At 41.9% G+C, this 25,875-nt stretch overlaps 1 protein-coding gene across 1 annotated transcript; it reads left to right on the forward strand.

Annotated features, from left to right (window-relative positions):
• The first annotated feature begins 3,765 nt into the window (after window positions 1-3,765).
• Window positions 3,766-19,345, forward strand: LOC101946206 (ER membrane protein complex subunit 8). Its single transcript, XM_005292271.4, has 5 exons — window positions 3,766-4,181; window positions 12,518-12,594; window positions 16,827-16,896; window positions 17,442-17,536; window positions 17,871-19,345. Exons 1-5 carry the CDS (start codon window positions 3,951-3,953, stop codon window positions 18,028-18,030), a joined length of 633 nt encoding a protein of 210 aa, XP_005292328.2. The 5' UTR covers window positions 3,766-3,950; the 3' UTR covers window positions 18,031-19,345.
• Window positions 19,346-25,875: the final 6,530 nt, after the last annotated feature.

A 25,875-nucleotide genomic window follows, 5' to 3' on the forward strand; every position in this document is an offset into this window, starting at 1 on the left:
TCAAAGGAGAGATTTATTTATTTTTTAAATACCCATTAGTAAACATTTTCAGACTACAAAAATTGGCAAAGGGTCTCAGAGGAACTTGTAATACCTGAAACTAATGTCAACTATTTTTTCCCTCCCAAAATTTACTCTATTTAAAGTTGACAATCTTCCTTTAAATATTTAGAAAGCCCTCAAGTTATATTTTCCTACACAATTTCATGCAATTACCCTGTCTAGGTTCTATTAATCCAATATCCTTCTAGGGCTATTGTAGTTCTGTGATGCCATCTACTGGTGATGGCACAGATCATCAACTAAACTTTCTTGCTACTGGACAAGTAAAGCCTGGTCTACATTAGCAAATTAGGTCACTTTAGAGGTGTCAGGGGTGTGAAAAATCCACATCCCTGAGTGGCGTTGCTAAGATAATAAATATAAAATAATAATATGTGGAGATTTATCTGTCTCCTAGAACTGGAAGGGACCCTGAAAGGTCATCGAGTCCAGCCCCCTGCCTTCACTAGCAGGACCAAGTACTGATTTTGCCACAGACCCTTAAGTGGCTCCCTCAAGGACTGAACTCACAACCCTGGGTTTAGCAGGCCAATGCTGAGCAATCCATCCCCCAGGCCAATTTAAATCCCTGTGTAGATTGCGCTAGGTTGACAGAAGAATTCAAGTGCAGCTGTGCTGATGTAGTTTTTTAGGGATTGTCTACACTGGCACTTTACAGTGCTGCAACTTTCTCACTCAGGGGTGTGAAAAAACACCCCCCTGAGCGCTGCAAGTTTCACCGCTGTAAAGTGCCAGCGTAGACAGTGCACCAGCCCTGGGAGCCTAGCTACGCCCCTCGTAGCCTCTCCCAGCGCTCTGCCACAACTACACAAGCCACGTTAAAGCACTGCTGCGAGAGCACTTTAACGCTGCCAGTGTAGACAAGTCCTTAGTGTAGATAAACTCTAAATCAGTGTGTGTCACCATTCCTTGATTGGGTTTTTGCTGCCTTGTTTTCGCAGTTACTGCTTGCTATTTGCATAATATCCCATCATCTCCAAACACACAAGTTTGAAATGCCCAGCCTGTGCTGGGTCAATAAATAATATCCTTAAAGTACCAAATTACAAAAAAGATTCCCAAATAACGGTGTGCTGCCAACAAACCATATTTGGCTCTCCTAGAAATTGCTGTTATAGCAGAGCTAGGTCTGTGTTCAGAACAATTACAGATCTCAGCGTACTTTTATCTCAAGTTTTCAGAGAAATTTAATATTGCTCAGCATATAAGAACATGGATAGAGGATAAATTGCATTTTTAATGGCCATAGTTACAAAAATTCTTTAAATGCAATTTTATGATCCTCTTGTGAAGTGTTTCCAAACACTTTATTTAAAAAAAAAAAACAGCTTCTTCTGTTAAGAGGACTTTCCAATCTTTGCTATTTGTACCAGTGATTAGCTTGGGCTTCATAAACGCTTGTTTTTACAAAATTTAAAGCTGCTCATAATGGGTGATTTAAGAAGAGGCACATAAAAGGTTAAGTTACTTCTGCAGTCATATTTAAAATTAAACAAATTACCTACCATGTCCTCTCAAGCAGATGGAGGTGGAAATGGCACGCTTGCCAATTAGGCTAAATGCCCTAGAAGCCAACATTTCTAAGGGGAGAAAAGATAGAAAATTACCAGTTAAAAGATGTCAGATTCATAGATACAATTGGAAGAATGCTGTCCTCCATCTACTAGATTATAACAAAGCAATTGAAGACCGATGTGTTTTTTTCCAGGCTTCTTCTCCTAAGGAATCACATAATTGCCAAAACCCCCTCAACTCTTTCATGACCTTTCAACAAACCAGGGCTCATGGGCAGACAGGGTGATAAGAAGGAAAGAGATTTCAGATGCAATCTTGGAAGGGGAAGTTACAAATAATTAAGAATATTATTTCAATACCTGTGAAATATACCCTACCCCTTTGTGCCTGGAGTCATTAAGAGACCTACTAGCAACAGAAAAATTAGATTTTGATTGACAATGGAACAAGCATCAAAAAAGGCATAATGCCAATGGTCACCATGAAGATGAGTATTTAATATATTTTGCCCGTGTTACTAAAATCACTTTAAAATAATTTTAAAAATTTCTTTCAGCTTTAGTAACTTTATTTTTCTCTCTACTTTTCATTCCTCAGCTTAACTAATGAAACTAGATCAGTTAGTTTCAACCTTGTTTACAGAGGTTTTTGCACTACCACTTTGCACTACCAAGATGCTGCTGTTTTGGGGGTTTCAATTCTGCAGGCAAATAACATTTTGAGGAGAATATGAGGAAGACATCTTGACAAATCAATAAGATACATTTAGAAAAATCCTAGACACCTTATTCAGTGTTTCCCAATGAATCCTAAATACTGTATAGTTAAAGGCATTGGTTCAGGCCAGATTTCTCAACTTCTTCATGAGGTGAGTCCTTATTAAAAGTTTTCATGACCCCCTTACATTTACTATAAAAGAGTAAACAAAATATTATATGATGGAATATGCCTATATCATTTGTGTGTGTTACAAGAGGCTGACAGAATACGTGACCTTGAAAGGTAAGGGTGTATGGGGAAGTGGAAGGGCTAGCCGGTCTTTGAATTATTGTTATAAAATTTTCAATGCTGTCCAACACCACTCCCCCCACCCTTTGCGACTTCCCCGGGGGGGGGGGGGGAAGGGGGGTCCACAATCAACTGACTGAGAAACACTGATCTAGGACTAAATTAAAGATGGATTCTATGTCTGACTATGACTCAGACTACGACTTTAGTAGTAAGATACAACCTCTGTGTTTGTACCCTACCCAACAGAAGCATCCCAAACAAAAATTAATTCATGTTTCCAAAATGCTGGGATACTACAGTAACGGGAGCACGGAGAAGGCAATAAATTAGGACGACCTCTCCTGTCTAGCAGGAAGCTCTCTGGAGCAGGGACTGTGTGTATTTTGTGTCCTGTCCACCACAGGCCAGCATTCAATTATTAAATCCTCTCTTCCTGGTAGGGACCTCACCCCCACCTGATTAGGACTGAGTTCCCAGCTCGATCTCCCGGGCCCGGCCTCCCACACAGCTCCAGCGCCACTCGGCCTCTGCTTGCCCCCTCTGCCCGGCCCAGCGACAAGCCGATCCCGCCAGCGATGGGGAGCCCGACTGTTACCTACCCGCGGGGGGGCGGGGCGCCCTCGAGGGAAGCTGGAAGCGGAGGCCGCAGGGGCCTGTGAAGCGGGACAAGACAAGGGGGGGGCGGAGGGTCATGGGGCACTTGGGGTGAAAAGGGGGCCCCACCCCCTACATGGCCCTATAACAACCCCAGGCCCCAGCGTGTCCCCTCGGCCAGACAGCGCTCCCTCACCCCTCCCCCACCGAGCTCCCCTCCCCCACACCGGGCTAGCTCCGGGCGGACCCTCCCCCCTGTCCACGGAGGCGGAGTCTGACCCGGCCCAAGGCCTGTCTCACCCGCCGCTACCAACGACCTGGCGACCGTCCTCTACGCGGCTGCCGTGCCGGAGACGAGAGAGAGGCGAGGCGGAAACGCTCTGGCGCACAGCCCGCTGGGATAGTGGAGGAGCGCGCTGCGGTTGGAGGGAAATAGAGAGCGCCGCGCCGCGGTGCAGAGTGGGACGTCGGCGGACTCCCGCCCCTTCACTTTCTCCGGGGGCGCTTTGCGACAGCGCTGGGCGGTTGGGGAGCGCTTTGCGGCAGCCGGCGGTGAGAGCGAGGGCGTCGCGTGCGGGGGACTGAGGCAGGAGCTGGCACCTTAGGGGCCGCCCGGAGGAGCCTCACGCGGCCCGGCGGGGAAGCCGCAGCGTCCCCCCCCCCCCCGCTCCCGCCGCCTATGGTGCCCCCCACCGCGCCGTGAGGCGAGGCGAGGCGAGGCGGGCGGAGCTGGGGGCCGGCCCCGCGGCGGAGCAGGGCGCCCCAGGATGAAGCTGACCACTCAGGCCTACTGCAAGATGGTGCTGCACGGAGCCAAGTACCCGCACTGCGCCGTCAACGGGCTGCTGGTGGCCGAAAAGCAGCCGCAGCCGCCCCCGCCCCGCAAGGACCAGCAGCCCCACGGGCAGCCGCAGCCCCACACCCTGTTCGTGGACTGCATCCCCCTCTTCCACGGCACCCTGGCCCTGGCCCCCATGCTGGAGGTGGCGCTGACGCTGGTAAGGAGCGAGAGTAGCGCTGGGCCCATCGTCAGCGCCCTCACGGCTCCCCTAGAGCGCTAGACAGCTGGGGAAACTGAGGCAGTAGCTTCAGCGATTTCCCCCCCGAGACCGCGTGTCAGATCAGTGGAAGGGCTAGGGATAGAGCCCGGTTGTGGAAAGACTCCCTCAGGCAAAGCTGAAAGGGGGGAGACTCGCATGTGCGCCCGCACAGGTCTACAAAGACACACACCACTTTATTGCTGAGACCCACGGAATGGCCCAAAAACAAAAAGGATCCTGAGAGGCATGTAATGGCTGAGAGAGATGCAAACTCTACCTCGCAGAAGGGCTTGTAGACTGAGCCGTGGAAAAGCAGGGGTTCATGCAGACAGATGCTCTACGCTGTCTGCACTAGAGTTTTTCACTGCTGAAAACTGCCCCAGCTGAAAAGTACAGCTCCTATTTTGCTAGTGTAGACTTAGTGCTTGGCTGTAAGAGGAAGTTGACAGTTATAGCAGTATAATTATACCAGCATAATTCCCCAAGTGGACACACTTATTCCAGTTTACCCCTTCCAAATTGATATAAACTAAACTGAAAAAGGCACTCATATACTGGAATAAGAATGGCCACACAGCAGGTTATACAAATATAACTAGATTGGTTTAAATTCACAATTTTGCTTTTACAGGTATAACTTTCCCATGTAGACAAGGTCTGCCTCCTAGACTAGGAAAAAAAACTAGGCTTTTTAAAATGTTAGCTAACATGACTTGAAACACCAGTTAGCATCTAATGTAACACCTTTTAAATCGTGTTACTAGTCATGTTGTAAACAGGCGTTAAACTTTGTTTACATGCTACAAATGGTATTTTAAGTCAAGGTAAGTAATTCTTAGGGAGACAAAGTGGGTAAGGTAATATTTTTTATTGGACCAAGTTCTGTTTGTGAGAGACAAGTTTTCAAGTTTACACAGCGCGCGCTCTTCTTCAGGTCTGGGAACTGTAGTCAGAGAGTATGTCTACACAGCAAAGAAAAACCTGCGATGCTCCAGCCCGAGCCTGGAAGTCTACACAGCAATGAAACAACCCCACAGCCTGAGTCAGCTGGCATGGGCTAGCTGCAGGTTTTTCTTTATTGTATAAATATACCCAAAGTGTCACAACTAAATACAAGGTGAAATAAATAAATACTACGTAAGTAGTTAACACATACTGCAAGGGACCATTCAAGGTGAAGTGGCCAGTGATATGGGGAGGGGGATAGTGGGTTATAGATTGTTGTAATAAACCATAAATCCAATGTCTCTATTCAGTCCATGGTTCTTAGTGTATAGAAAAGTTATGAATTTAAGTCCCCAGGCTTGTCTTTTGAAGATGTGTAGATTTCCTTTGAGGATGAGGAATGAGAGGTCAGATATAGAGTGATAGTTGTATCATTTTTCTGTGTGTGTTCATTTGAGAATGTAGTGATTGTCTCATTTCACCCACATAGTTATTATTGGAGCATTTAGTGCACTGAATGAGGTACACCACATGTTGTGATAGGCATGTGTGGGACCCATGGATCTTGAAAGATGTATTGTGGGTGGGTGTTGATCATTGTACCAGTGGAGATATGTCTGCAGGTTTTGCATCTGTTGTTCTGGCAGGGTCTGGTGCCGCTTTGAGTTGGTGTGTCCTGGTCTGTGGGGAGATAGCTCATAGGAGTTGCCTTACTGGATGAGACCCAAGGTCCATCTAGTCCAATGTCCTGTCTGACAGTGGCCAGTGCCAGATGCTACAGAGGAAGGAATGAGAACCTCACTGTAGGCATATTTGGGATAATCTGCTCCCCATATTATGTGTTATCCTGCTCTCTAACAGAAATTGGCTTAAACCCTGAAGCACAAGTTTTAATATCCCTTCCAAAATCTATTCTTGTGAATTATAACTTTGGCTATTCTTGATATCCATATAAATATCCAATCCCTTTTTGAGACCTTTTAAATTCTTGACTTCAATGACTTCCAGTTTAATCATGTTTACATTAAAAAAGCATTTCTTTCTAAAAATGCACCAGTTTTTCCTAGTCAAGACAGGGTCACAGAAACTAAAGAAATACATGTTTACATAATGCCTGATGTGGTTAGAGCACAGGACTTGGACAGGAGATGAGGGTCCTCTTCCTACATCTGCCATGGATTTGCTGAGACACCCTGGGTAACTCAGAACTTTTCTACATTAAGGAAACTTCCACTGGTATAACTGGTGTAGTTATGCCAAAGCAAACCCCTAATGTATATATGATGCACCGGTGCAAAGTAGGGATTATACCACAGCAGTGTACTGTGATTTAATCCAATAACATGCCAATGTAGTCACATTTGTGTGAATTTCTTTCTGTAGATAGGGCCTAGTTTAACCCTTCTGTGACCTTCAGATGGGTGAACTTTAAATTCATTCGTGTTTTTAAAGGGTCCTGAGCTCCTTGGATGAAAGGTGTTATTGAAGTACAGTATAAAATGTTGTACTGTATTTTTTAAGATGTGTGGTGGTCATAATGTCTTTAAATCAAGATTGGATGTCTTTTTAAAAGATAGGATTTAGCTCAACCACAAATTCTGGGCTTGATACAGGAATTACTGGATGAAATTCTCTGGCCTGTGTTATGTAGGAGATCGGACTAGACCATAACAGTCCCTTTTAGCCTTCAGAGCTATGAATAATGTGGTTGCAAGCAGACTGAGCCCTGGTCTACGGGGGGGGGAGGGGGTGTCGATCTAAGTTATGCAACTTCAGCTACGTACTTAGATCGACTTACCGTGATGAGTCGACTGGTGCCGCTCCCCCATCGACTCTGCCTGCATCTCTTGCGGCATTGGAGTACAGAAGTTGACAGGAGAGCGCTCGGGGGTCGATCGCTGCCCACCGGGTAGTGTAGACATACCCTGACACCCACCATGACTAGCTTTAAGGAACTTTTGCTCAGGCATCATCAGTTTAAAACAAACTGAAATTGTGACTTCCCAGATTGCCTGGTACTTTGATGAGTGTTCCACATTATATTGTTTGTGTTGCACTGGAATATACTGAGCTAATATTTTAGGACTGATGTATGCTTGTGGCTTTCATTATATTAAATGTGTACCTCTTGAAGTTATGAAGAATCAGTGTTGACAAGCAAAAGATGTGACAATGCTTAAGAAACAAAATAAGGCTCAGCTTTCAAACATGGGTGCCCAGACACGGATTTTAAGATACCTAAATACAGATTTTGGCCCAGTCCTGCAAGCTGATACATAAGGGCAGATCCTTGTCCCTGTGTAGAAGCCGACTGATTTCAGTGCGGTTCCATGTGGGTATAAGGGTCCTCTCACTCAGAACTCCATGATTGGGGCCTTAGATGCTTAGCTACAAGCGGCCAAATTTGAAAACTAAGCCTGTAGTAAGAGAGAATGATGTCTCTTAGTTTTTAAAATGACTGGACACAGTTGTAGAATGTCTAGTTACTGGAGGCTGAAACAGCAAAATTTAGACAAAATGAAGAGCCGAAGCCTTTTGAGAAACACCAGCTCTGTCTAAATGAGCTGAACTAGGCGACAGTTTGTATATTTGTTCATTTCCAGTGATTAATTGGTTTAAAATATAGGTAAGTACTCAATTCAGACAGATTGCTATATAAGTATGTCAGGCTATGTCTATTCGTACAGCTCTGCAGTGGCACAGCTGTACCGATACAGGTGCTCCGCTGCAGCACATCTGGTGAAGATTCTCTATGCTCTGGTGAAGTGCTCTCCCATCGATTGCAAGCAACAGAAGTTATGTTGGCGGGAGAAGCTCTGCCCCCAGCTCTGCTCCTGGCCCAGCTCCGCTCCTGGCCCTAGGCACAGCTCTGATTCTGGTCCCGGCACCCAGGGGAGTGTGGACAGATTACATTACGAGTAAGGGGCCTGGGGTGCAACATAAAAAGTTTGGGGACCACTCCCTTAGAGCAGAGGTCGGCAACGTTTGGCACGCGGCTCGCCAGGGTAAGCACCCTGGTGGGCCGGGCCAGTTTATTTACCTGCTGACGCGTCAGGTTCGGCCGATCGCGGCCCCCACTGGCCGCGGTTCACCGTCCCGGGCCAATGGGGGTGGCGTGAAGCCGCGGCCAGCACATCCCTTGCCTGCACCGCTTCTCACTGCCCCCATTGGCCCGGGACGGTGAACCGCGGCGAGTGGGGGCCGCGATCGGCCGAACCTGCTGCGTCAGCACACAAATAAACTGGCCCGGCCCGCTAGGGTGCTTACACTGGCGAGCCGCGTGCCAAACGTTGCAGACCCCTGCCTTAGAGTGTGTAAGTCTCCTAAGTGCAGTGGAGTGTTTCAGTGTTTGGCCTGTATCAGAAGCATTGTTTTTCTGGAGTTAAGATTCTAAACTGTTAGGAAGGGGGCCTTGTTTTCTTAGTTCCTGATCCTACAATGTGTGGCATGCAGAGGGACTGCTGCAGCCCCATAAAACACAGCTGACTTCAGTCAGGGCCCTATGTGGGCAAGTAGCTTCCAAGCTTTTTTTAAAAACAAAACACCTAGGAGTTTATGGATTAAAGCCCCAATCCTGCAAACATGCTGGGAGACTGCTGTGCCAAACGTTTTGTTGTTTATATTTTTTATTTGGAGATCCTGGAAAAATTGGGACACAGTGCAATTACAGAATGATTCAACTGTGTAAAAAGGTACCCTGATCATGGAAGATTTTTTTTTTTTTTTTTAATCCAAAATTGGACCCTGATCCTTAATGGGTCCACATGTGAAGCTCGTTATAAGATCTGGGTCTTAATCTGTATATTCTGTTTGTTATACAGCTGAAAAATTGAAATATTAGTACATTATGTAACTTAAACCTTAAAATCCTCAATTTATTGCCTTTTCACTACTTCTTATTTGTACTTGGTTATTGATTTTAAAAGTAAAAGACATGAAATCCCCAACTTTCCCACAATTAATCAATTTTTGCAAGCCTTAAGTATAAAGTTCATGAAGATGGGTTGCAAATTACAATACTTGTCAATTTTTAAAAACTTATCAAGAGCCCAAAGTCTCTTTCTCTGTTTGTACAACGGCTAAGTATTTATGTAACAGCTCACAGTAACTGCATTGTAGTGGCTTTTAAAATGGAGCCTGTTTTGCATGTAATGTAGCAATATGAATACAAGGAAAATCCTGAGTTAAGGAACCATATTAAGTGAACAAGTCAATAAAATTCATGCAGTTAAAGTTGATGTCCTTTTCCAGAAACACCTAGATATCCAAAGGGTCTTGCAGCATTGGTTGAATTTAATGAGGGGATTTTTTTTCCCCCCCAAGGCCTTTTACTATAAACTCTTCCTTGGGTGAGTAATCATTACCCTGGAGGTGAATGGACTGCTTATGTGAATGAGGATTTTCTGAGTTATGCATGAGCATCAAATTGAGTTAATATTTTCTAAATCTAATTCTTAGTTCAGAGGATACATTTTCAGTGCCAGCCTTGTCCATTTTAAAAAAGTTCTAAAAATGAGTATTAAAGGAATACCCAAAAAAATCCTATTGATATCAAATGACACTTGAAATGATGTCATAGCTCAATTTCAAATTACACATGGGGAAAGGAACATGTACCAAGCCACGTGTGTCCTGTAGGCACAACAGCTTTAATGGAAACATTCATAGTGTTTATCAGGCGTTTTCAGCAAAAGGATTGGAAGGAATAAATTTGCACGATTCTTAATTTGCACATTTTGTTTTGAATTTGAAATCAAGTCATTTTTAAAAAGCAAGTTACGAAAAGTTTCAGTTACTGCCTTTGACTCCCCCAGCCAGTTGTTGTAGTTTTACAACCACACTTTTTTTTCTTTTTTTAAAAACTCCTTCCTGATGTTGTGCAGTTGCTCCCCACTGACTGGTTATACATGAGCAACAGTGACACAGCCTGTATACTCAGGGCTTATCTATACTCGCAAATCTTTCAAAATCCTTCATGGTTGCAGTACTGTGGGTGCAGCTCCACTTCTGGGAGCAATGGTAGAAGCTCTGGGGGAAGATCCTCTTCTAGAGTAAGCTGACTTCAGTGGAGCTATGACAGTTTAAACAAGCTGAGGATCTGCCCCTGGGATATACTGGTCACTGGTATTTTTACCTTGTAAAACGCTTTGACATCCACAGGTGAAAAGCACTATATAAGAGCTAGGTATTGTTGTTTTTATCACTTGTCTCATGTTGACCTGCTCTGATCAGGATTAGACAACAGGAATAGAAACATCAGTGGCCAGTTGATGGTATTGCAACAATGTGGAATTTAAGGAAAAGTGCTAGTGTAAACCTAGTGAAATTGCTGTTAAATTCAGAAAGTTAACAATCTTTGTTTACAGAACAAGTTTTTTCACTGGGTGAAAGTTTACTTTAAAAAGAAAACTGTCAACTTAAAAGTTACACTTGTTTGAAATTGTTTTCAGGAGCATACACAGTAAAAATGTCAGACAAATGTAATTTTTAAATTGACCGTTTACTTTAAAAAGGAAACTTGTGTCAGGATTGCTGGCTTTAGTGCCAAGGTTTCAGCCCACTAGCAATTAAAAACTGAAATCATAAACCCTTGAAATGGGGTTTATAATTGCTCCAGTTAAGGGCCAACTGCTGTTTCAATGCCAGAAGATGACATTTTAATAAAACATATAAATCCGTGTCATCCCCTGTGGATGAGGGATTATTCACATGGCTTTCTTCTGCTTAGACAGTTTAATACTGTAATTATTCTACTAAATATGACATTTTTGATTTACAGATGCCAAAGTTCAACATCAAATACATTTTGGAATACTATTTGGGTTTTTTAAAATGCATAGTAACTGGGGAGGGAAGCACTAACTGTTTTCTCCACCTCCCAAATTTCTGGATTATCCTGGCCTGATACTCTTAATTGTGAGCAACAGGAATGGTAGATGTGTATTTTCAAAACAACAGAGATAATGGACCAAATTCAGAGCTGATATCCATTGTTTTCCAGTTATTTTTTTACTGCTTTACACCAGGTTTGAATTTGTCCCTTTCATTAAAAAAAATATATAAATTTCCATAGATTTTTTTTTAAAGTATTTGCATATGTGAAGTCTTATTCATAGAACAAGGGACCATTATGATCATCTAGTCCAGTGACTCTCAACCGTTCCAGACTACTGTGCCCCTTTCAGGAGTCTAATTTGTCTTGCATGCGCCCAAGTCCCACTTCACTTAAAAACAACTTGCTTACAAAATCAGACATTAAAATACAAAAGTGTCACAGCACACTATTACTGAAAAATTGCTTACTTTCTTATTTTTACCATATAATTATAAAATAAATCAATTGGAATATAAATATTGTGATTACATTTCAGTGTATAATATATAGAACCGTCTAAACAAGTCATGTATGAAATTTTAATTTGTACTGACTTCACTAGTGCTTTTTATGTAGCCTGTTGTAAGACTAGGCAAATATTTAGATGATTGATGTACACCCTGGAAGACGTCTGTGTACCCCCAGGGATACATGTACCCCTGGTTGAGAATCACTGATCTAGTCTGACCCCCAGTATAACACAGGCCCCCAGTAATTCCTGCATCAAGCCTGTGTTTTGTAGTTGAGCTATAGCATGTTTTTAGAAAGGCATTCTATCTTGATTTAAAGACGAAGTGATGGAAAATCCACCCACCATCCCTTGGTAAATTGTTCTAATGTTTAATTACCCTCACAGGTGAACAATTAAGAAAAAAGAATCTTGTATTAATGCAGATCCCCCTAGCAACTGGGGTGATTTGGAAGAATGAGACAATAGAATTTTTTGGTCACGTCTTTCAGTTCTTAAATTTAAGGCATCAGTTGCTTTTTAAAGAAAACATTATACAATATAAAAATGTATACATTTTAACACTGTGAACTTCTATTTTCAGCAAAATGGATGCAACCGTCTTGTGAAATGGGGTTATAGTCTCACATCCTGTACATTTCCCTACTTCCCACTGCCAACTAAATACTAACAGAAAATAGCCAGTAACACCTAAAATTTGATTCCAGTGGTTACTCAAGCGCTTCAGAACAAATTCTGTTCTTTGAATTTCAGGCTGTACATCACAATTCAAATATCTTCTTGTTCAACTTAATTTCATTAATGTTTTATATATCTTTTTCCTAATACTTGTGTGTCTTCCTGTGTTGTGGTTAAGAATATTAGCATTTGGTTAACTTCATTAGCAATTGGCTAAAATGTTATAAGGTTTCAATTGCCATTTTATCCTCAGGAAAGATGTATACTTTTTGGTAGTTTTGTTGTGTGATTTTTCTGGACTCACAGTTGTTTTGATTACTCTTTCAGATTGATTCTTGGTGCAAAGAGAATAGTTACGTGATAGCTGGATATTATCAGGCTAACGAGCGTGTGAAAGATGCCAGGTGTGTCGATGCAATATCTCCTCCTGTTTACTCTCTCATGCTGCATTTGTACTATGCCAACAAAAATAATTGCACGTATAATCTGTCAATGTTGTTTAACTTTGACAACTGTCATGTGGTTTTACCTTGTTTCCTTAATACTATTCGATATCTGTGAAATGTCTTTTGTGTAGTCTCAAACCTCCATTTTTCCAGAATTACTCCTATATCGTAGATGTTATAGAATTGTTGGATGTTTCAGTGCTTGCTAATCAGTTTAACTGGCAGATATCAGGGAAATTCACTAGAATTCACAGATCTATTCATGAATCTATAGATCTTTTAGGAACTCATTTTGAAGTGATTTAATCGCTATCAGATTATTTAATTGCCTCTAATTTTTTATGAAAGTCTTTGCCAGCTAGTCATGGAATTGTCTTGCAATGGTACACCATGTAAGTAGAGCACAGAAGTCATTTCTTACTCATCACTTCCCCAAGATTACTCTTTAATACAAGTTGTAAAATTTTCAAAACCAGCAGTTATTTCAGAGTCTGAATTCCATTGAAAGTCATTGGGACTTAATGTACTTTTGAAAATGGAATTTAGGCTTCTAATTCACTTATGCTGTTTTTGTAAATTTTACCCAAGATGCACTCACTGTAAATTAACTATAGAATTGTAACTGCCATGTGTTAATCCTTTTTTAAAAGTAAAGTCCACTGTAAATATTTTACAACTAAGACCAGGGAAATTTGCGTCACTATATTTGAGTCACTATAACTACACTGATATGTAGTCATAGTGATGGAAGCGCCTAATGTTGTAGACACACTTTGCCAGTGCCAGAGGAGACTTGAATTGTGTGATTTGTAACTTGTACATTAGTGCAATACATCTACACACTGGGGGGTTGTGCTGGTTTAGCTATACTGATGCAAAAATGAAAACACTGTAGACCGCAAATTTTATTTGCAGTCCTGTCAGAAACACTATGCTTTTTGAGATACAGTAGTGACACAATGAATTTGTTGTCCGCTTTGTGTGTCACTGCTGTAGATTAATACCAAGTTACTTAGGCTCTTTAGTTCAGCAAATAGTATTTTGGGGAAAAGCTTCAAAATCACACTCCCACTCAGATGCATCTGCAACTGCGTACCTTATCTTAAAACTGAGTAATTCTATATTTTCCATCTCATTAATTCAGCTCATTAAATAACCAATAAAAGTCATCCTAAGGGACAATATTTTAAGTTTACACATGTATAGTGAATATTTTTTTCTTCCCATGTTTAAATCATTAAGCATAGCCAGTATTAAGACTAATTACAGGACATAAATGCTTTCATTTTAAATCAATATTAACCTCTTGTTCTCAGTAAAAACATTTTAATTTATTCAAGCCATTTTGTTGGAGCAACATTTCTTCTGGTCTTGAGGGATATCTCCAAATAAAAATTCTCATGTCTCTGAAGCTAGCAGAGGAGTTGAGAGTTTGATCAGTTATGATTTAGATGCAAGCAGATTTTCTTTGGAATCTACTAATTCTAACATAAGGGGACGGAGTGGGGGTTACTTCCACAATACTTTAATACCATATATGCTTCAGCATATGACTTGCTAGAGACGCTATGAATTTTTGGAGATGCTGCTGTTGATTTTCACATTGCCACAAGACTAGCAGGAAATATAAAATAAGGTATTTAAGGAACTCTCAGCAGAGACTCTCTCTGTATATGTACAATGACTAGAACAGTGCCTCTAGATACCCATAATATTAATAGATAAGGGGTTAAATCCTTCTTACGCAAATGTGCCTATGCCTTTTAGAAATTCTAAACTCACAGTGAAGACTGAATCTGCTGAAAAATACAAACTTCATCTATCGGTTTGTCTATATACACTCTCTTTCTCTTTATATATATTCTAGTCTGTGGAGGATTTTCTGATGGTCTGCAGAACTGCATTTCTCAGGTGGTGATGCATCTATCACTTATTAAGTTGTGATGCATTCTTCTGATAATAGCACCGTCTGGGACATTTTAAGACTTCCAGAGGTATTTTGGACCAACTACACTGAAACACACACCTGTCTGCACCCAGCACAGCTTTATTTTGGGTAAATTCAGCTGTGATCAGATTTTCTCCACCAAGGCTGAAGGAGTGGCAAACCCAGGACAACAGAACTGAATTCCAAAGTGACCTGAAGGGAGTAAAGCAGCAATTGCTGTAGGCAATGAGGGGACATTTGGGACTATTAAATGTAAACCTCTAAATGCAGGCAGAAGAAATAAATAGCAAATCTACAAAACAGTTAAATTCCTCTACGGCCTAAATAGCCACAATTATCCCATTAAAGTGAACTTTTCATCTGACTACTGTCTGAATACTATTTGCTCCTGCAGAGAAATTGTGCATTTGGAATATTGGGAATGAAGGGAAGCTAGTATGCAAGAGGATCTGTAGTAGAAGTTTCACACATAATGGAAGTTTAAGGATCACTGCTCCGGACTTACTAGTTAGAGCAAAGTAAATCCATTAAAGACTTCTAGAAACATAAGAGGAGCACATAACTTAGATCTTCCAAGGGAGTGTGTTTTACATGCACTTGGGTAATTTGGAGGAATATTATGCACTTATTCACTTTAAATTGATGAATTTGTTTGCCAAGATACCCTTGCATCACACAGTGACTCTACCTTTTACTACCTTGTTAAAGAAATATCAGTACATTTGCTTACTAGTGGAACTGGGTATTGAATGAGTTTTAGATGTAGATTGGTGAGCAAATTTAGAAATATCCTTTTCCAAGTTCCTGGGAATGGAGCAAAAGATAACCATGATATTCTGGATCTGGTGGGAAGGTTTGGAAGCTGCAAACTATTGGATCCACATCAAGTCTGAGTAAGCATTTACTGTCAAATCATGGAAATGTAGTTCTGGAAAGGCCCTCGGGAAATCAAATCCAGCCCTCTGTTCTGAGGCAGGACCAAGTAAACCTAGACCATTCCTAATAGGTGTTTGTCTAATCTAGTCTTAAAAACCTCCAGTGACGGGGATTCCACAACCTCCCTTGGCAGCCTGTTCCAGAGCTTACCTACCCTTATCATTAGAAAGTTTTTCCTAATTAATTTAAATCTCCCTTGCTGCAGATTAAGCCCGTTATTTCTTGTTGTACCTCAAGTGGAAATAGAAAACAATTGATCCCTGTCTTCTTTATAACAGCCCTTCACATATTTGAAGGGTTATCGTATCAAAAGGTCTACCTCAGTCTTCTCACCCCCGCCCCCAGGTCTAAACATGCCCAGTTTTTTTTAATCCTTCCACATAGGTCAGGTTTTCTAAAGCTTTTATCACTTTTGTTGCTCTCCTCTGGACATTCTCTAGTTTGTCCACTTCTTTCCTAAAGTGTGGCAACCAGAATTGGACACAGTACTCCAGCTGAGGCCTCACCAGCGCTGAATAGAGTGGGGCAATTACTTCCCTTGTCTTACATAGGACAGTCCAGTTAATGCACCCCAGAATATTAGTCTTTTTCACAACTGCATCCCATTGTTGACTCATATTCAATTTGTGATCCACTATAACCCCATCTAGACAGTTATTCCCCATTTTGTAGTTGTGCATTTGATTTTTCCTACCTAAGTGAAATACTCTGCACTTATCTTTATTAAATTTAATCTTGTTGAATTCAGACCAATTCTCCAATGTATCAAAGACATTTTGAATTCTAATTCTGTCCTCCAAAGTGCTTGAAATCCCTCCAACCTTGGTGTCCTCTGCGAACATTATAAGCATACTCTCTACTCCAGTATCCAAGTCATTAATTAAATATTAAATAGTACCATGTCGAGGACTGACCCATGTGGGACTAGATACACCCTACCAGTTTGACAGCGAACCATTGATAACTACTCTTTAAATACAGTCTTTCAACTAGTTGTGCCACCCACCTTATAGTAATTTCATTTAGACTGCATTTTCCTAGTTTGTTTATGAGAACGTTATATGTGACTAGCAAAAGCATTACTAAAATCAATATATATCATGTCTACTGCTGGAACACAGCTAAGATATAGATCATGTGCTAAAGGGAGATGATTCAGTGTTTTCTTACCCTTCTGACTTAGATCAGTTTAATATCTTGTTCCTGTTTGCTACAACACTGTTTTTCTCATGTCTCTTCTCAGCTCTTATTTCCTACTGGTTTCAGCTGAAATATATAGTACAATTAACTTGACCTTCTTCTGTAGTCCAAACCAGGTCGCTGAAAAGGTAGCCTCCAGGATTGCAGAGGGCTTTAGTGACCCAGCACTCATAATGGTATATAATTTCATTTATCTCTCTTCTGATTATAATCACAATATTAGAATGAGCGTTTAAATCCCATTTCTTGGCTCTGTTAATAGAGTAATGTGATGACTAACTTGCTGAGCCCTCAGCGTGCCTTGGGGAGTCCCTTGCAGGGCATTCAAGCAACCCCTTTTGGCCAGCAGAGCAGTTTCTGTGCTCTAAAGAGAGCCTACTTCTGGCCCTCCTTGGTCATGGAGAGAGTTGCTGCATTCTGTGTACGTGGTGGGAGAGTAAAGAAGGCATTCTTCCAAAACCTTTCATGACATAATGGCTTACCTTCTCAATGGGGCAAAAGCAATGGTGGGCTACAGTGTAATGTTGGTGGTTTAAAAGAAACCACTTTAGACCATTTAAAAATTGGCACTTCAGAAGCAGCAACAAGATGAAACACTGAATGGATTAATGGAGGTGAATGGAAGATGCTATGATGTTCAAAACCACACTGTCATTTTTATATCATCTCTTTATTTGGGATCTTGAAGGAAAGAACATGATTTGTTTCTGTTGCATGTTAGGTGGATAACACTAAATTTACGATGGAGTGCGCAGAACCTGCCATTCATGTGTATGAGCATCATGAAAACAAATGGAGATGCAAAGACCCACATTTGTAAGTAATATGTTTGTATCTAGGTTGTGATAAAGAGATGTTCCTTTGTGTAAACAGCTGTAAAAAGCAAAATTGTCTTATTACACTTGAACAACATAATATAGAATGACCTGGTAAGAAGAAAACAGGCAATAGTTGACCATGCTTTGAAAGCTTTCCTGTTTTTCATAATGTTGAGAGATACGTCTAGCTTATAAAAACAAAACTCTGTCAGTATTCTGCCTCCTAAGCTGTAGTCACACTGCATAGTGCTATGGCTTATGTTTTAATTGAAAGAGCTGGTGGAGATCATTTTCCTTGAGAACTATTAATTCCTAGTTATTTTACATTGTAGTGATTATTGTGAAGACTGGTCTGAAGCCCAGAGGATCGCCGTATCTCTCTTGGACAGCAAATCCTACGAAACCCTTGTGGATTTCGATAATCACCTAGATGACATCCGGAATGACTGGACAAACCCAGAGATCAACAAAGCTGTCCTACACCTATGTTAGGGAGGCTTCCACTGACTGATTTATGGGCATTTCCACTATGTTGAAGATACTTTAAAAAAATATTTTTGAATGTAAATAGAGTTATCTTCAGTACATTCTGGGGAACGCCAACAGCAGATTTAAAAAGAACGGCATGTCACTTGGAAAAGGTAACGTGCCCATAAGCAGTCAAATCTTTTTAATGAGAATCCTTAGAAGAAATACAAACTGTCAGTTATAGCCATCCTTGTGGATTCCATCCCAGTTGTAGTGATTGTTGCTATAACCTTTAAAACCAGAACTACTTCTGCTTGTCCAAATTGTTCATATTAAAAAGTTTTGACTAACCTTTTATAATCTTTAGAGAGAGTAATTTTTAAAGATTTATGAAATATCTTTCAAAAATGAATCTTGTCCTTAGATGAGATGTTTTTAAACTCTTTAAGTCACAAATGTATAAACAAAATCCAGTGGTAACTGGTCTTTTGACCTGGTTCTTAACTGGCATTATTATTGATGCAGTAGAATAATGCTAACTGCTAAAGATTGTACTCTGTGCACATATTACATTTGTTCTGCAGCAGTTTAGCATATCATAGCTACAGAATAACATATACTGAAAGCAATATTTCAAATGCTGCAGAGATTCCCAACCACACTGGGACTACAAACAGTTACAGAAATAGTTACAACCAAGGCCAAAACAAATCTTAACTTTATGGTTTGTGAAGGACTTAGAGCACAGTAACGGTTTTGAATCAGCTACAAGGCTCTGTAGGAGTTGAGAAAACAAGAGAAGAGTAAAATGCCATCTTGATTATATGCAATCTTTCTATCTGGATTTTAAACAGATACTCTTAATTCTGAGCTGATTCGCACATCCATTCAAATAGGACTGAAATGTACCTATCTGTAAATTAAAGGCAACTGATCTGTCTTTAGCATATGACTCAAAGGAACCTTGAAACACTCTAGTTCATCTTAAATCTATCTGTTTATCTAATTAATATCTGTTTCTAACAAAAGTTTACCAGTTGATGGGGAAGCTTTATAGCAGAATTTCTTTTGTCATTTTTATATGTATTATTTTGTACCAAGTACACCAAAGGCATTGTACCTTACCTTCTGTCTCTTTCTTTTAGCTATGTTACTATAGAACTTGTAACAACTTAACCTGATGAACCTAATGAACTTGAGAGGATAAATTTTATATCATTCAACACTTTTTAACAGTAACAACAAATGAAAGGAAAATGCTTTAGCTGACCAACTGCTATTGTAGCTTGTCCCCCACCATCTGAAAATAAACTTGATGACATGGGGAATGTCAATCAGATACTTTTGTGGCATCCTTGGTGGGGTTGGGTGAGGAGAGAAGCGGGTAGGGAGGAAAGGAGCGGAAGATAAGTAGACTCAATTACTGACTGCATAGTGCAGTTAATGCACTAACTTGTCTTTGACCTTGAAAGACCTGAGTACAGTTCTTAATTAGATCAGAAATTAAGATAATTTGGTCTCTTGCTCATAAGAAGTATTTGGTACACACACACGTTGCAACACAGTTCGCTCAAAGTAAGTTCCCTACCAAAACAAACCCTTCACAATGAAGATCCAGGTGCAGTATTTATCTCCTAATTTTTTGCTTTTTTCTTAAAGCAAACTTTTGAAACTTGGGCAAAAAGTAAGGGATGAGATTTTTCAAAACCATTCTTGAGTTGACCTCGGTGTGCTATTAAAGTCGATGGGAGTTTTACCATTGATATCAACAGGAACAGAATTAAGGCCAAAATCCCATTCTAAAGTAATAGTTGTTATGAATGAGGATTACAGAAATTAGTGCTCCCTTTGTTTCACAGTGATGATAAACTAGTTTGGAGCAGGATGAAGCAGACATCATTTGGGGAAGTAAAATGCTGAATAGTCATGGCTGAACAAGTGTAACTGAAATCTAGTTGACAACCAGCGAAACATGCTGCTATTCCACAGATTTAAATATACTAGCTCGTGGAGTGTTCCCGGTAGTACATGTACAGAAAAAAAATTACCAATCATGCACATTGTATAAACAGAGCTTTTCAAGATGTTTGCAGAATATAAGGCAAAGCCTATGATATGCTATTCTTTCCAGGGACAGATGTTATTGTTTGCCCCTTTTTGACCTGAGTGGCTAGTCAAAGTTTATGGCCCTGTGGGTGATCTAGTTGGGAGCAGAATTTGGTGATAGTCGGGTATTTCTTCAATGCAGTTTTGTTTATTTACAAAGACTGTACAAAGTGCTGTATCTCTGAATGCAGAAGGGATCAAATAACCGGAAACAGCTTCTTTTGTTCACCAAGAGCAGCCTTTTCACCCTGCACCCCGACCCAAAAAAAAAGTCTCCAGGTTTTTTCCAGGGTCCAGCCACATGCTTTCAGCTGCTTCTTCAGTCTGTCTCAGTCTATTCTCAGTTTGTGTGTGTTATCTCCTGCCAACGCGCACACAGTCACAATACCCAGTCGAACCATCTGCCCACTTGGTGCTAGTTTCTGAGCAGACTATTAGGCTCTGCTTCAAGGGTGGCCCCTTAACTGTCTCTTACAATTGACTTAAAGGGGGGACTCATTCAGAGATCAGTTTAGAGGTATAAACTGAACCCATAACAAAGTTTCACTTAACTGATAACATTATCCTAACAAGCCACTGGGAATTGAACTGGTTACACGAAGAGTCATTAAACAGCACTGAAATACAAGCTGGTATTTCTTTGAAGCTACAGGAAATGCATTTCTCATTCTTCCTAACTAGATGTCATGTAATCAAGTATTTGGCCACATATGCATTCACACACTCTAATTCGTTCTGTCAGATACTCAGCTCTTATCCGGTTAAGGCTTCCCAAAATGCTAAATGTTTTGTAAAGATCGATTTTTTTGTTGTTGTCAAATAAAATTAACTCAAAGCAAAATATGTATCATTGGGGGCTCTAATCTGATAGAAAAGATAAATGCTCTTGCTGAGTAGTGTATTGTTAAACCTTGAGACTTTGCTGGAAGGGACAGGAGAGAAGCACCATATGCTATCCTCCCCTCCCACCTCTCCCTCTTTTGTTTGCTTGTAGGTTTCTAGTGAGGTCCATTGGACATTTGCCCATCAATAAAGCCAGAGGCTGGTTTTAAACAAACAAAGGGCAGGTGCAGCAGGGCACCAATGAGACTTGCCCCATCACCTGGACAATTTCCATCCTACCCCTCTCATTTGCATTGAAAGCTGGACAAAAAGTTATAAAGGTGAACCTTGGACTTGCTTTGATTCATGTTGGTTGCATGTGAAAGGATGAGAGGAAGCAGGTAATCTCTGTGAGGACGGCTCTCTGCCTACATGTTGATCTTGCTGCAAATCTAGGTCACTGATCTGTATGAGCAGCAGTATATTTCTTGGCTTGGGCAGCAACTGCATTAAAGGAATGCAAGGTAACTTCTTTTTTTTAACTTTCAGGGAAGAAAAAGTTGGTGGGAGGGGGAAAGTCTGCATTCCTATGAGAACCCTGATGATTTTTTTTACGTCTACTTCAGTGTCACAGCCACCATGCTTCTGGCTGGGAAGACTACTTCCAGAGCATATCCCTCTTTCCTTTATTCCGCCCCAATTGTCTGCCAGTGAATGCCATGCAGAGGTCTTTTTCCTCCTCCTCCCATTGACAAATGTCTTACGTTTCTGCTCCTACCACTCTTTTGGACTTGCCAGCCCAAGTTCCTATGATCAGAAATCAAACGCTAGCCCTGCCGCAGTGTCTGCCTGCCTTCGGGTTCTCCATAATACCCATTACCATTGTATGAGCACTTGGAAATGCAGAAAAGCCCTCCTGGTTGTCTTGGTATTACAAAGCTATTTTCCCGCTATATTAATGTTTGAAAGATTTGTGATGAACAGTTCTAACAAATAACGAATGTATAGAAAACTGGCACAAAAGGAGGGAAAAACCCAGCTCAATCTGATATGTAAAGTGCCGCTTTTGAATAAATATAGGCAATCAGCACCAGAAATGATGCTATTCTGAATGATTTTGAATGTAAAGTGGCTGGGTTTTTTTAATGTGCTATTTACTGCTTTGCAGACTCTGGGTTAGTGGCAGGAGCAATAATGGGCACTAATTCAGGAGTCTTTCAGGGTGAAGATGGGAGCTTGGCTCGCTGCAGCATATGGTTTTGAAGGAAATCCTGCTTTCTTCCCAAGCAGCTGTCCGAGTTGACTTAAGACCAAGGAGGCTAGGTGACGTGCTAAAGAGCATGCAGCGTGCAACTCCCATATCTCTGCCCCCTGGTTCTTCTAACCACTGGGCACCATGGCCAAGCTTCTCAAAAGTGACTCATTTTGAATTGTAGGTGTCTAGCTTGAGACACTTCAAAGGGACCTCTTTCAAAAAGGCTTGAGCCTTTGCCCTCTGGAAATCAGACCACTTGAAAGGTATTCCCAGTTAGACCCCAAAAAATGGAGGCACCTAGAATCACTGGACACTTTTGAAAGTCTTGGCTGGCATGGCAGTGCCAGATTAAGTAGTTCTGTGTGGGCAGGGGTCTCCCTCTGTAGGATCAAAAGGTGCTGGTAATCAGTAGTACACATGACTGCAAGTACTGTGGCACATTGGGATGGCTGTGCTCAGTGATGGTTAAAGGAATGTCAAATATCTGGTAACTAGGGGATGGTGGTTGGCCTGCAGGGGATGTTTTATCCTATATAATGTAGTTTGCTGTGCTGTAAATAAAGACGAAGCTTTTTTCCTTTCCCGCTACCATGCAATTGAAGTGGGAGGCTGAGCACTTTGTCAGTTTTCTGTTAGCCTAAGCAAATTGGCACATTTTGATCCACGTCTCTTCTTCATAATTCCAGACACGAAGGCTGCCTTGTGCCAGCTTTAATCAGGGTACTCTTTGCAACAGCAAATGTTTATATAAGGAGACGCATGATGCAGAGTGGTCAAAACACAGCGCTTGGCTTTCAGATATCATGGGGCCCATCAGCATGATAAGACCCTAGATAAATAGAGCGGGATGCCAGAGACTGGTTCTGTTCCCAGATCTGCCACAAACTTGCTGTGAGATCTTGTGCAGATCACTGAGGCTTGGATCCTCAAAGGTATTTAGGCACCTAACTGCCATTGGGCCAGTGGGAGATAGGCATCTAAATGCTTTTGAGGATCTGGGCCTTGGAGCCTATTTTCAAAGGTGTTGCTCCCCTGCAGCTGCCAGGGGGTTCAGTGGATTTGTGGTTGCTCAGCTGTTCTGAAAACCAGGCTGCCAAATTCCTTCTGTTTTCCCATCTAGACAAAGACAGTAGAGACAGTGGTGTGTGATGAGGCTTAACTTGCTAGTGTTTTATTTGTATGACAGTGCAGAGAGGCAGATCCCAGTGAGGCTGGGTGCTTACTAACCCATACTCCAAACAGCTTACAATCTAAATGGAGAAGACACACAGAGAGGGTGGAAGGAGAAAGAGAGGCATGGACTGCCTCTGTTTGTAAAGTGTTTGAGATCCTCAGCTGGAAGGTGCTATCAATGGAGAAAGAGTAAGTGAAATGTTAAATGCAGGAAGCTTTTAATAGTTGGTAACTTAAATCTTATTGGAACTTGGAAAATGTTCTTGAGATGAAATCTGCTTGCCCTGCATTTGTGAGCAGTGCTTCTGCTGTACATGCTAATGTAGCTTCTGGAGAGGAGCCTAATGGGCCTAAGCCACTGACAGTTGTGTGTGGGAACTGTAAAGCACCGGCCATCTATTGAACCAAAGAAGCTGTGCAAGTTGCTTCTCCTTGCTCTGCCCACCCTCTCATAACATCTCATAATTCTGGTTTTAGGCCCCCATGCTGCCCTGCCAATACATCTTAATTCCGTGCTGCAGGATCCCTTGCCATTCTAGCCTCCCCTGAATCAATCATTCCAAAATAGGTGGTGGTTGCACCATGTACATATATCCACTAGGGGCTTGATTGAGGCCATTGTCTTTATCCCCTTTAGCCCTTATTTTAACCCAGCTTGGCTCTCTCATCAGAACGGCTTCTGCACTGGCAGTTTTATCCTTGAGTTCATTTTTGACTCTGCAAAAGATTACAGATATAAAACCATAGTGAACTGAGACAGAAAGTCAGCTGTAGTCTGGGGTTTCCATTAATAGGATTGTGTGAAAGGTGAAATTGTTTCACCTTTCCATGTGGCTGTTCAGCAATTGGTCAAGGTGGCCTTTGTCTCTTAGAAATTTTAGTGATGGGCTAGGCATTTCCCCAACCTTGTCAGGCTATGGATGGAAGAGAGGCAACAGCCTGGAGAGTACAATTCCAGAGTAATATAAAGCCATTAGATGATTCCAGGTGGAAGGCATAAGCCATTTCATCTTTAAAATTGGCTTGTGAAAGCTGCAATCATCTGATGGATAATTGAGCAGAGCATGCATAGACAAGACCTCTCCAACTGAAATGATTCTTCAGCCCTTTGATTACCAGGGGGACAGGTGTGTGTTAAAGTTCCTTTGGAAACATAGCAACTGCCTTTAGATTTTTGGAACTTACAGCGCATGAAATGTTTAATTGGTGCACTAAAACTCTGATTGTATCTTAGCAATGCCTTGGAGATTTGAAACACACTATGACATGGGCCAGAAATATTTTATAGTCACAACTCCTTGAAATTAGTGTGAGTCGTTACTGGCTTGGAATATTTGTGAGCTCCTAATGAGACACACTGGCTTCTGTACTCAGTGATTCTCCGAGACTCTACATCAGTATCCTAGGACAGTGGTTCCCAAATTTGTTCCGCCGCTTGTGCGGGGAAAGCCCCTGGCGGGCCGGGCCGGTTTGTTTACCTGCCGCGTCTGCAGGTTCGGCCGATTGCGGCTCCCAGTGGCTGCCGTTCACTGCTCCAGGCCAATGGGAGCTGCTGGAAGCGGTGGCCAGTACATCCCTTGGCCCGCACCGCTTCCAGCAGCTCCCATTGGCCTGGAACAGCGAACCGCGGCCACTGGGAGCCGCGGTCGGCCGGACCTGCGGACGCGGCAGGTAAACAAACTGGCCCGGCCCGCCAGGGGCTTTTCCCCGCACAAGCGGCGGAACAAGTTTGGGACCCACTGTCCTAGAGGTTCCACAAAATTCATGTGACACAATCCTGTCTTGGCTTCCCAAACCTCTCTACTGGAGTTTGGTGGTCTTCAAGGAGGTATATATGGCCACCCCGAATGATGCTTTAACAGTGCAACATCTCAAATGGTCCATTGAAGCAAGTATCCCATGACAAAAACCTGGGGTCTTCCAAAGTCCAGCTAATAAGTTGTCCTCTGAACCCACTGATCCAAAATGTTTAATTGGCCCTCGGACCAAGATTCTGATCCTCACCATATGAGCAGGGTCTTATGGTTAAAGGACAGGACTAGGAGTCAAGCAATCTGCTTTCTAATCCAGTTCTGAGCTCCCTTCCCGCTCCTATATGTGGTCTCTTTTGCTCAGGCTTGAAGCACATTAGTTGGACAGAGGGGAAACTTCCACTTCTGCTGGTTCCCATGATGCTGGTATATAGAAGACTTCATGCTATCAATACCGCACCCCACACCAGCACTACATTCAGTTAGTTTTAATTAACATTTAGCCTAGGGAAGATTATGAGATGTATTGAATGCATCAGGTCATTTGAACCAGCCAGTAAAAAAGCACAACCCCCGGAAGAAAACAACCCACGTGCTATATGGCAGACCTTTAACCAGTATGCTCTTGGATAACGACCTCCTGCAACTGTCATTACTGCATGTTAATAGCGGTGAAGTCAGAGCGAGATGTTCATAGAATGGAGGAAAATCTATCAGGGAGTGGTGGCCCAGGTAGCAAAATGGTGGGTTGGCAGGGAAAAG

This window comes from Chrysemys picta, chromosome 14 (assembly GCF_011386835.1).
Source record: "Chrysemys picta bellii isolate R12L10 chromosome 14, ASM1138683v2, whole genome shotgun sequence".
Classification (NCBI taxonomy): Eukaryota; Metazoa; Chordata; order Testudines; family Emydidae; genus Chrysemys; species Chrysemys picta.

Coding starts and splice junctions, on each gene's coding strand:
- LOC101946206 (XM_005292271.4), top strand. CDS start 3,951: ATGAAGCTGACCACTCAGGCCTACTGCAAGATGGTGCTGCACGGAGCC. Junction 4,182..12,517: donor TGGAGGTGGCGCTGACGCTG/GTAAGGAGCGAG, acceptor TTACTCTTTCAG/ATTGATTCTTGGTGCAAAGA. Junction 12,595..16,826: donor GAGCGTGTGAAAGATGCCAG/GTGTGTCGATGC, acceptor CTTCTTCTGTAG/TCCAAACCAGGTCGCTGAAA.